Here is a 12,718-nt window from a genome sequence, read left to right as displayed (position 1 = left end):
GGAGCACTCAGATTTATTTTATTGCTAAGCAAGAAATGTTTTATGCTCAAACTTTCACAGGTTATCACAACCTTGAGATAAACTTTACAAAGTGGGTATATTCCTGTCTTTTGAGTCAGTGTTTCTCCTCATCCACACTTACGAAACAAGATCCTCCCCTGTGTTGGAGCAGCTGCCTACCATGCCACTGGTGCAAAGCTATCCTCTGCCCAGCAGATCCAACCCATAGAGAGCTCACCTGCATAAGGTGATCCTCCACTGACCTTCTAGGAGCTTCAGGCCATTGATAGGCAGCTCAAGTTACAGTAGCCAATTTGCACCAGGGAACCAGACTGGTGCAGAATGGCCCAGGCTTGAAAGAGTGCAAACATGGCTTAAACCCACTGGAACAGATTGGGCCTATTTTATAGTACCCTCTTCCTTTTGGACCGAGCTTTACTCTACTGAGTCAGCTCACCCCCTTGGCTAATCCTTGTCAGTTTCCCTGGATTCCTTGAGAAACACAAATCTTCAGCTAGAGCAGTTTCTTTAACTGAGCCTTCTTAACAAACATGGTCCCGCCCTACCCCGCCCCCCAGACTCTTACTTCAAAATCTGTGAAAAAAAAGAGGAGAATTTAAAAAAAAAAGTGCATGGGGTTTAGGTGTCCTCATTGCAATGGAAGATGTAATAAAAGCACTGATACATGCCACTGCAGCCCAGCAGGAAGCCACCCAGTCCATGCGATGGCACAACAAGAATCCATGCAGCTACAACAAGAGACTAACCAATTATTGATAGGGCAGGCCTCCCAGGATCGAGCCCTTTTACAGGGGCTAGTAGACAACCTGAAAGCCCTCACTGCCAAAAACCAAGGGTCTGAAGAGTCACGAGTATGGAGGGCTGCTGGTTGTCTACCAAAGATGACAGCCAATGATGAAATAGAGGCATATCTCCTCTCCTTTGAGAGGACCGCCTTGTGAAAGGCATGGCCCCAGGACCAGTGGGCCAGCAACCTTGCTCCCTTATGTGAAGAAGCTCAGAAAGCCTATCATGACATGCCCACTGAAGCTGCCTGTGACTACCCTCAGCTGAAAGTGGAGATCCTAGCGCGATCAGGGTAATGACTGCAGTACGGTCCCAGAGATACGAGTGGAGATACCAGGATGGCAAGCCTCCAAGGTCCCAATTGTTCGACCTCATCCACCTCACACGAAAATGGTTATGACCCGAGGCAAGCAACCCAGAGGAAATGTTGGAAACTCTGGTAATAGACCGCTATACGAGGGGATTGCCTCCAGATCTTTGTGCAAGGGTGGGCCAGAACGACCCTGCCACCTACAACGGGATGATCACGTTGGTGGAGAGATGGATAGCAGCCCTTGAGCTGTCCCAACTACCCAGAGAAGCCCCCTCCCGAAACAAGTATCCAGGCCCGACCCCAGAAGGTCAGATAACCAAGCACTCGGGGAGCCCCCGGTGGAAGAGAATAGTGGCCACAGAACAGCCGGGAACCCAGAAAGAACTATTCCGCACTAGCATTGCCCTGATGCCTCCCTAAAGTGGAAGGGGAAATACTGAGGTAATCAACATGTCCTCCCTTACTTGAGATATGCTGGGGCAGGGGAGAGTATACTTCAGGGCCTATTCTTGCTTATTTTCCCTCAGCAATCCTGCCTACTTGTGGGAGCTCCTGCTGGGATTTGCCCCATACAATGTCCAGGACCTTAAAGCCAGGATCTAGCCCTGTCAGGAACTAGCCCTGGTTTAGGTATGTTGGAGAGTTAGTAAATGTAGGCTTGGAAGGATTAGATTTTTATCAGTAAATGTGGTTAAAAATTGATTTCACTGTACACACAGGTTTCAGAGTAACAGCCGTGTTAGTCTGTATTCGCAAAAAGAAAAGGAGTACTTGTGGCACCTTAGAGACTAACCAATTTATTTGAGCATGAGCTTTCGTGAGCTACAGCTCACTTCATCAGATGCATACCGTGGAAACTGCAGCAGACTTTATATATACACAGAGAATATGAAACAATACCTCCTCCCACCCCACTGTCCTGCTGGTAATAGCTTATCTAAAGTAATCATCAGGTTAGGCCATTTCCAGCACATATCCAGGTTTTCTCACCCTCCACCCTCCCACACAAATTCACTCTCCTGCTGGTGATAGCCCATCCAAAGTGACAACTCTTTACACAATGTGCATGATAATCAAGTTAGGCCATTTCCTGCACAAATCCAGGTTCTCTCACTCCCTCACCCCCCTCCAAAAACCCACCCCCATACACACACAAACTCACTCTCCTGCTGGTAATAGCTCATCCAAACTGACCACTCTCCAAGTTTAAATCCAAGTTAAACCAGAACATCTGGGGGGGGGGGGTAGGAAAAAACAAGAGGAAATAGGCTACCTTGCATAATGACTTAGCCACTCCCAGTCTCTATTTAAGCCTAAATTAATACACAAACTCACCAAAAAATATTTCCATCAAGGATAATCAAAATTTACAGACAAGGAAAGTAAGAAATGATAACTGAGAACTTATTAGAGTTTGATTTAAGGATATTTACTTTGTATATTTTGACATGTGATGTTGACAGTTTGTGTTTTAATGCTTACAAAGCTTTAGCTTTTTGAATCTCACCATTTACTGTCATTAAATAATTGTCTGATCCTGTCCCATAATTTCCTTTAGCTGTGAAAATTTAAATAGATAATATAGATGTTTATTTTTAAGTTTATATTTTTATCAGTTGAAATTATTTAAAAAAAAATCAAATTGTGCCAAGCCTAAATAAATGGCATTTTCTCCACTGAATTAGCACTGAGCATAGAATTACTGAGCATTGTGCTGCCAGAGATGTCACCAGTCCCTCCACCCATAAAGGTGTAGGACATGTCAGGGTAGTCGGGCTGTGTCAGCTGTGATCAGTTCCATGAATCCCCAAGAACACTATGAGGGATGTGCTGTGGGGAGTCGGGGCCAGCTTGCACTAGAAACTAGACTCCTGTTGGGGAGGGACAATGCTGGCTGGAAAAGCTTTCTTCTTGATTGACTCAAGCTTCCACGGACCAAAGGCATTACTTTTTATTTAAGGTCATTTAGAAATCAGGCCATAAGAAGCCTTTGGAAGTCTCAGTTTAAAAGCTGAACTGAGGTTTGGGTTTTTATATTTTAATAGCCCAAGTACCCCGGTCAGGTGAAAATCAAGACCCTGGCAACTGGTACCACGAACAACTGCTGCTCACCTGATACATCCCACTATCAAATATAAAAATCATATACTTTCGTTCTAATTCCATTAATGGTGGTGCTTTGAACTATCTTAATCTTATCAAACAAACTACTACAAATAACTTTAAGACATAAGCATACACAAGTTAAGCAAATCTTAGGCATGCTGATAGGCAATGCCCCATGCAGTTTTCTTAAGCTCCTCTAGTCCTGAAGGCACCACATCAATGGGTGATATTACCACAAGGGAAAAAAATCACTGATGTGTATGCTAAGTAGTTTATACACCAATTTTATTACAAAATTACCTTAGTCTGTACAGAACCAGCCTTAATAAATATTGGCCTGTATTTTGCATGATTCTGCAAGAGTGTAATTCCTGCCCAACTTATTTATTTTATTTGTACAGTGGTAGCACCTGGGGGCCTCATTCGTAGACCAGGATCCTGTTATGCTAGAGGCCATACAAACATACATTGCCAAATTATCAGGCCAGTATATTCAGTCAGAGTTCTTTAGAATAGATAGTGTCCTTTCTAGGGTTCTGAATTCTTTATGGCCTTGCGGGAGCTCACTGGAAAAAATAAGTCACTTTTTTCTCATTGCTTTTCTATAACTTTAATTGAAAGCTTTCCAAGAGTTTTAGAGTAGGGACTGTCTTTTACAATAGATGTGTACTCTTTGTCTATGGCCTTCTGGAACGCAAACAGCAAATAATAATAAAGCAGCAGGAATGCTTTTTTTTTTAAGAAACAATCTAAATGCTCATTTGTTCTATCAAGAAACACTTTTGTGCAATAGGTATTACCAGGTGGAACTTCTTTTACTTCATAAGCACTAATTCAGAATCTAACAAACAAAATGCTCCACCCTCAAAATAAAGATTCCTGCTGTCCTATACAGTGAACATTTTATTCTTGGACAGGTTCAAATATTGGAAAGCTATGTGAACTATTTGCTTGCATTTTCCATCTATGCATAATTACTTTTGAGATAAAGTTACTGCACACGTTTTCAGTAATTCCTCAAATGGTTGTAAGTGATAAATTCTTAGAAAACAGGTTAAATGCCAGTCAAAAGAGATATGAAGAGTAAATGTAGTACTGTCTTTTTCTTAATGTTCACGCACAGAGATTTTTTTACTTTAATTGTGATCTGTTCTAATAATTAGGGTCACTATTTTTTAACCTTTTTTCAAAATAAGGCAAAATAATGCCAAAGCAATTTCTGTTATTGTATGAAATATCAGACCCAAAACAAAGACCTGAAACCAACAGGGTGCTTAGCACCTTGTGTTCTCACTGAAATAATTAAGTACCATGCACTAACAGGTGCCTGCCAAGGGCCAAATGCTGCACTTACAATACTATTTACTTAAATGAAATGATCAGAGATATAAATTAGTGCATGTTTAGGTGGGGGGCGGGGATGGGAAAGAAGAAGAAAAATGACTCTATTGAGCAGTCACTTAACTTTCCTTCTGGAACAAGCTGATGTGGATCTTAAATGTGCACTCCATCATGCTACTTTCTTTAGAGGTCTAGACGTGATGGAGATAGGAGAGGGATCATTCCACATCTACATTGCTGCTTGGAGCTGGAACAAGTTGTATTGTTCCAGTCTTCTGTATCAAATACAGGAAAGGGCTTTTTTCCTCCCCAAGAGTATTGTCAATGAGAACATGAATTTGGGGAGGAAAAAAACTCATTTAACTGTAGTTGAGGGCTTGTCTACATGGAAAGTTAACAAGCACTCCGGAGTGTGAATTTACAGCACATCAGTAATTAACTCACCATATGGACACTGCTACAGTGCTTTGAAAGTCCTGGTATATGGCTTAGCACACTGATGCTTCCAAGTACAGTATGCTAAGCTGCAGTCTGGGACTTTCACTGCGCTTTGGCAGTGTTCACACAGTAAGTTAGTGCATGGACAGCAGGTATGCTCTAGATTCACACCCTCCCTTGCTGTATGCTATCTTCCCAGGCAGACAAGCCTTCTGCAGCTGTGCAGCGAGGAGTTGAGTTTTCTTCCACCACCACCACCTCCAACCCCTTTTGCATAGCCTATGTAAAAGCCAGAAACAATTGCGGCCCCTTCACTCAGTCAGGTGGAGTATTTGGTCATTCATAAAGGGGTATGACGGAGCACAGGCAGAAACTTCCTGGTGATCCACACCAACCCCACCAAGCGCCGGGCTCTGCCTTAAGCACACAAGAGAGTTCTAAAAGATTTACCAGAGGCTGTAGGTAGGGAATTAACATTTGGTTTTCAGCATTTTTTAATCGTCTCTGCAGTGTTTCCTCAGAAACTTTGTAGAAGCTAGAAGGACTGAAGAGATGACTGATGACACTAGGACACCGTGTAAGGGAAGGGTTCTTGCTAGATTTCTCCCTGGTCATAGTGTAATACTAGCTTGTTCAGAGTCCACATGTACCAAAACTTCCTCCTGCCATTATGAAGATATCTGTTCATTCTTTTTTACCCTCAAGGCAGTGCCTTGAACTACTGTCAGGAACTATTTAATAACACTTTTTCTTATGCTAACCAGCTGCGCACCTCACTGGCACTAGCTCCAGAGGCTTAAAGACCTAAAAGATATGGGTCAGATTCAGCAGTTGGCACCCACGGGATGGACAGAGCAGTCAGCAGTCATGAGGCTGACCAATATTGTTAACCTTCCCATCATTCTAGGAATTTCCTGTCTTATTGCAGGGGATGCACAGCATGGCCCTTAGAGCAAAAATAGAATTTGGAATGGCTGCAACAGGTTGGTTCTTGGATTTGTGTTGTTGACAATAGCTATAAGGCTGGACTCATGCAGCAGTCTGTGGCAGAAGGCCTAGCATGGAACAAAGCCAGGACCTCTTCTTCAGAAAGTCTTAATAAAATTCCTGTCAAACTGCTAATCAAAACTCAGGCTGTTTTTTGAGTATCAGTGGCATACACAGTAAGGCCTTAAACATATTAAAAAAAAAACTTTATTATTTAATTGTACCCTGCATAGAGATAAAGTACAGTAACCTCCTCTTATCTTAAAACAAACCATCTATTGTTTTCTTGCTTGAATGGATCTAAAAGAAAATAACTTTCACTGTATGACCTAAAGAAAGACTTTGCTAAGCTAGTTTAAATATCTGTTGTCTTTAATATATAGATGAAAACAAGAGCCCTGTCTTGTGACAAGGCTGGGTGAATAAGAAGATCTTAGAAGCTGGGTGGAATAAATACAGACAAGCTCTAGTGCAATAAATCTTTACAAAATACACTTTTGTGTTTCACTGTGTGGTAAAAACACTTGTCTGGAACCATGATCTGACAGCAGCAAGAAACATACAGTACCCATGGAGCCCACCTCAATGTATCAATTACGAACTGGATGTTAAATAGTAGTTTACATGCACAGAGTCAGATTTTTAAAAGACCTCAGCACGCTGAATACTGAGCTCTTTTGAAAATCTGGCCATGAGGTCAAGAAGAGTGGCGGGTGCTGAGGCCTTTAAAATCTGGCCCATAAATCTCCATTGAAATCAACAACAGTTTTGGTGTGGAAAAATAGCAAAACTGAGCACCTCATGCAGACACTTTCCTCAGTAAATAGTTTTATAAGAGTTAAAAAATAGTAAGCTGTTTTTAAAAATTTTGTTGTTTAAAAATGTTGATGAACATACAATTTTTATTTCGGCAAAAATTATCTAAATTTTTCAGGTTTTTTGCTTAAATATTTTCTATTTTCAGCGGAGGAAAGAATAGTTTTTAGGGTTTGGGGTTTTTCAATTAAATCCTCAATTTTTCAGAAATCTCCATGGAGATTTCTGTTTCTATGAAAACTTTTCACTGAAAAAAGATTTTTGAATGAAAATTGTTGACCATCTCTAAACCACAGCGCTGGGAGAACTCACCTGAGCCAACCTTGCTGGGTTCTGTTTGTGTAGGTTATGTGTATCAGAACCTTCAAAGTCTGGTCACAGGGGCTCCACAGCTGGTTTGCTTGATGTTTCACAAAACTCATGTGGTGTCCCACCCTGGAAACTCCCTGTTAATAGACTAAGCCCATAAGTAGCAGTATCACTCTTCCTAATTTTGAGTAGCTCTGAGATTCTAAACCTTTCACACAGTTCCTGGGATCTTTCATACAGTTCTAGAGGCTCCCCTATTACCATACTCCTCATCCTGAAGCATTTTTTCTCATTCAATAAACAGCTATTCTGAAATTTCTGGCTATCCCTAATCGTACGTAAAGGTTGTTAATTCCATTTTCTATAAAGACATTTTGGTAATTAGATCTATTCTGAAAGAATAAATGAATTTAAAATATGATTGTTTGGCTTTTAACAATCAAAGTAGGTAGAAACTTTGGTAAGAAGCATCAGACCTTACTGTGAATGGTTTTATAATAGGCTTACTCTGTGGGCTTAGACCGTTTCATATGCAGCTGGGGAAACTATTCACAAATATTTTTTTCAAATTCAAATGGCTTCTCACATTTCCCCCTTTCTCTTTGCAAATATTAATGCAAACACATTCACATGAATGTTGCAGAATGGTTATTCTTAGTCTGAATATGTTAAGGGCCTGATCCAGTGCCCACGGAAGTCAATAGGAAGCACTGGTTGAAGGGATCAAGCCTAATAAAGTGATTTGCTTTTCATGCCAAAAGTGCTTTCCCACTGCGTTTAAAGTTTGTCATCCAGTCAGGAAACAGAAAAATTTCTATCTCAAATCACGAACAGCAAATTAGACTAAGATATAGTTTAAGTAAATATTTTGTGAGCAGCCCAATTTTCCTCCTCCCTTCTCTGGAATTGGTGTCACATTGCTACCACCATCATCCTTTCTGAGAGGATGAAAAACTGAAGAACACTCTTCTCTGGATTTGCTGTCCTTCCCTACATCATCCTTCACTGAACACCAGTCTGTGCCACATCCCCTGTTCTCAAAAGGGCTCCCTAACCCGAGTCGCAATGTGCAAAGAGACTGCATTTTTCAAACAACAGATCACCAGGATCTGCCTCTAGCAAGGGACTGGGTTGTGATGACAAAGCTACACCATTAGTGCCCATGTTAAGGCTGGCTCCTGGTATCTGCACAGAGCCTAAATGGTGCACATGATGACTTCTTTCTCCCTCCTTTGCTTTGATAGTTATTACTTCATTTGTAATTTCCTTTACAGGTCATTAGTTTCCTTGGTCATTTTGTGCACTAACACAACAACCTTGGCACAGAGGCTGTTATGGGCTTGTGCACATGCAACTGCCTACAGTTACTAGTTTTGTCTGTGCAATAACTGTCATGAATGCCAGGTGGTGACAGAAAACTGGGGACTGGCACTGGGTTCATGAATACTGACACTAATAAGGCTGAAATTTCTTCCCCCAGGGAAAAAAAACTTTTGGTTTTCATTGAAATCTTGCGCAGGAAATTTTGAGTTTCCTGCTGAAAATGGGAGTTATAGTGTCTCACGGGAGTTGTAGTTTGATCCTTGTGTCCTCATTCTCCGCTGAGGACAGGTACCCCAGCTAGACAACATCTCCCATAATACAACAGAGAGTCTCCCCTTTTTGGTGAGGGGAATCTATACAACGTGGAGTCTCTGACGGTGTTGCTTTGTGGAAGATGTGGTCCAGCTGGGGATCCTGGCCCATAGGGGAGAATGGGAAAACAAAGAGCAAACTACAGTTCCCACTGTTGGCCATAATCTTTTGTTTTGGGGGAAACATTTTGACAAAAAATTAATTTTCCATGCAAAAAAAGTCATCTAGTGTAAAACCCACTTTTCTGTCAAAGAATATTTTGAGAGAAAATTTGCAACCAGGCCTTCACACAAACCCTTTCTGTGAATGTGATAAGAGAAAACTAATCTGAAGTCTGAACTCACTCTGTCAAACTATATAGTGGCCTAACTTTTCTAGCAGTTATGTCTCAAGGAAGGCCAGACTCAAATGTCAAAAAGGGAAAGGTTTAAAACAGGTAGGGAACCTTTTTTCTATCAGGGGCCACTGGCCCACAGAAAAACTCAGTTGCAGGCCACACAGCACCACGGAGGAGCGTGGAGGGGGTGGGGGGCTTCCTCCCACAGCGGAGTGAGCCGGCGGTCACAGCTCCAGCCCCATGGAGGTGTGTGTGTGTGCGGATGCTCGGGTTTCCCCTAGGCTCCAGGGTGAGGCCAGAAATGAGGGATTCAGGATGTGGTAGGGGACTCCCGGTTGGGGCAGGGGGTTGGAGTGTGGGAGGGGATGAGGACTCCAGCTGGGGGTGTGGGCTCTGGGGTGGGGCTGGGAATGATGGTATTAGGGTGCAGGAGAAGGCTCTAGGCTGGAGCCAAGGGGGTTGGAGTGCAGCAGGGCGGGGCTCAGGGCTGGGGCAGGGGGTTGGGGTGCAGGGTCTGGGAGGTAGTTAGGGTGAGGGAGGGTGTTCTGAGCTGGGGCAGGAGATGCGGGCTCCCACCAGGCAGTGCTTACCTCAGGCAGCTCCCAGTCGGTGGCACAGCAGGGCTAAGGCAGACTCCCTGACTGGCTCCACGCTGCTCCCAGAAGCAGCCACAATGTCCAGCCCCTAGGCGGAGGGGCCAGAGGGGTCTGGGCCCCCACAGCTCCCATTGGTTATGGCTGGGGGCAGGGGCAGCGCATGGAGCTTTCCTCAGTTCCCTGATCGCCACTTCACCTAGGGGCTGCACGGACATGCCAGCTGCTTCCAGGAGCTGCACGGAGCCAGCCGGACTTTTAACATCTTGCTAACCCCAGCTTCCACCCACAGCAGGGTGAGCCAGTGCTCATGGCTCCAGCCCCACGGGGGGGAACCCAGGCTCAGGGCTTCTGGCCCGTGGCATGTAGACTTGCCGTGGGCCAGATGAAATGAAGCAGCAGGTAGGATCCGGCCCACGGGCCATAGGTTCCCCATCCCCTAGTTTAAAATATCCTAAAATTCTCTAACCCTGATTGTTTAGCTCCTCCTAACTCCCACACTAGTCTCGCACTCTCCAACAGAACCCAAGACCCTGTGGCTTTAATTATAATCACTCCTTCGTCATTGTAATTTCACCAGTTTATCTGGAATTAAAATAATACCATGTGACTAGAGAACCCAATCACCCATTGATATCACACAGATGGTTACATTCATGATGAGTTATCTGAGCAGTTACAAGTAACTTACAAACAAAGCGAAAAGACTGACCTCTTCTAGCTGACAGCAAGTAATTTGTGAGTCATTGATTAAATTGATCACAGTAAATAGTACATTCAGTGCAGTCATTTGAATGGGCTGGGCAGAGGTCATTTGAAGGCATCTTCCCCTTTTTCTCCCCTTCTTATTTTCCTGGAAGGAGTCTCTGCTCCAGTAACCGCATTTGCCTTTGGTATGCTAGAAGCAGCAACTTAATAGTGACTTTTGTCACATGACAATGGTGTTTGTGGCAGCAGTGTGAGAGAGAGCGCATGTGTGAGAGAATGTGCACCTTCCATCCACTGACTAGCTAGAGAACGGTTAATCCCTGCTCTCCAAGTAATGCAGCTCCACAGCTTTCCACCTTTTGTGCAGACACTGCCTTGAGTGAAGCCATGAGGGGAGAACAGTTGGCTCAACTGGAGGGAACTATCCTATCCAGAGGTATAAAAAAAGGAGTCAGTGATGCATTAACCTATGAGGTACATCCTCTTCTTGAACAAAGGGACACCCTGACTGCAAGAAGCCCTTGCTGAGTTTTCTAAATTGACCATGGCTGCAAGATATCTTGCTTAGTTAAACTCCATACCCTGGATTGTTGGACCCCTCACCTGGTTTGAGTCATGTGACTTATCACAGCTCATAAGAGAATTTTAAGACTGACCTCTTCTAGCTGACAGGCCTTGATGACACTCTTATATCTGTATTCATCATAGGACACACCAAAGATGATGTTTTCTTTGATTGTTCCAGGCATGATCCAGGAGACTTGTGGAGAAAAGGAAATCCTTCCACTGTGCTTGATTTTACCTTCTGAAGGCTCCAACTCTCCCATTATCAACATCAAGAGAGAAGTCTGAAAATAATTAACAGTTAATCTATCAGAACAGATTTACACAACTGTAACAGATGCTCAGCATATGTGAGTCATCTTAATAAATAGCTTGTACTCTATTATGATGCATTCATCTTGTGCAGAGGGTCCATATCAGCACCTATCCAACACCAAAGCTGTATTTAGTGGAGGTTTTGGTGGTGCATAGGGTCCTGTAAAGGCTTCTAAACTGGGATGAATTTCATTCTCAGTAAATGAGGACAGTAGTCTAATGCCGTGTAGCTATTCTAGTATAGGTTTCAGAGTAACAGCCATGTTAGTCTGTATTCGCAAAAAGAAAAGGAGTACTTGGGGCACCTTAGAGACTAACCAATTTATTTGAGCATGAGCTTTCGTGAGCTACAGCATGCATCCGATGAAGTGAGCTGTAGCTCACGAAAGCTTATGCTCAAATAAATTGGTTAGTCTCTAAGGTGCCACAAGTACTCCTATTCTAGTATAGGAACTGGGAACTCTGCATTCTGATCAGCTGGCAAACTAAACTGAGCAGATATTCTGGCTAAGAAACAAAGATCAAAACAGCTTAGACCAGTGCAGTAAAACTAACAGTGTCATATAAGACAGCCATTTTTTAAATATTTATTTTACCAGTGAGACAGTTTCATTTGGGCATACACATAACAGTTTGCATGAGCAATTGTAGTAGCTGCTTGACGTCTTGCATAGTTAAACTCCACATCCTGTGTTGTTGGATCCCTCCCCTGACTTGAGTCATGTGATGGTTGCACAGGCACATTTTAGATTCAGGCCTGCAATGATTTAAATAAATGAATGTGTGTGTGTGAGAGAGAGAGAGAGAGTGGGAGGAGGTTATTATTCAATTTTGACATCACCAGTTATTTTGTTTAATTTTTTTCTCTATCCCATGACACAATGCAAAATGTGTTGCTTTTTGTTGATGGTGGCTGTCACATGCAGGCTCAGAAATCTTTCTACCTATGTAGCCTTGAAAAGTGTAACTTCTTTGTGCATGTTTAATTGTTCAGATAAACAACTCAGTTTGATCTGATTTTTCCTCTGTTAACTCAGCTATGGCTAGTGTTTCGTATTTCTCTTCATAAAAGAATTGATTGTAATTTCAATACTGACATGTTATAATTTCAAAGTTAATCAGTAGCTAGTAGTAACCTTGCCACACAGTGTTGGCTACCTGATCAAAGAATAGAATTGAGAAATACAAGGAAATATATGTTACAAGAGGTACTCTATTTATTAGTGATAAGAATACCATTAATCAGCACAGCTGGGACTTGGTGGCCAAAAACTCCATAAATCTTCTTAAGTCACAATTTTATGGTGTGACATTCAGAGGAAGTTTGACAGATAGTAAAATATTCACGGAGAATCTTGTGTGGTATATCATTCCCCTGTCCCAGAGGTTCAATTCTCCAAAATGCCTGCTTCACCAGGTTAAACACTAGGTCCAGTATTTCACAGGATT

The 12,718-nt window shown here is 42.7% G+C and overlaps 1 protein-coding gene across 1 annotated transcript in view; it reads right to left on the bottom strand.

Moving 5' to 3' along the window:
* Window positions 1-12,718, bottom strand: part of CFTR (CF transmembrane conductance regulator) — a 147,342-nt gene that overhangs the window by 85,106 nt on the left and 49,518 nt on the right. Inside the window, exon 11 of the mRNA XM_077841557.1 lies at window positions 11,047-11,238. Within this exon, the coding sequence (XP_077697683.1) occupies window positions 11,047-11,238 (192 nt within the window). The remainder of the gene's footprint in view (window positions 1-11,046; window positions 11,239-12,718) is intronic.

This window comes from Eretmochelys imbricata, chromosome 1 (assembly GCF_965152235.1).
Source record: "Eretmochelys imbricata isolate rEreImb1 chromosome 1, rEreImb1.hap1, whole genome shotgun sequence".
Taxonomy (NCBI): Eukaryota; Metazoa; Chordata; order Testudines; family Cheloniidae; genus Eretmochelys; species Eretmochelys imbricata.
The sequence above is the reverse complement of the archived record's forward strand: the minus strand, read 5'-3'. Positions and strand labels throughout refer to the sequence as shown.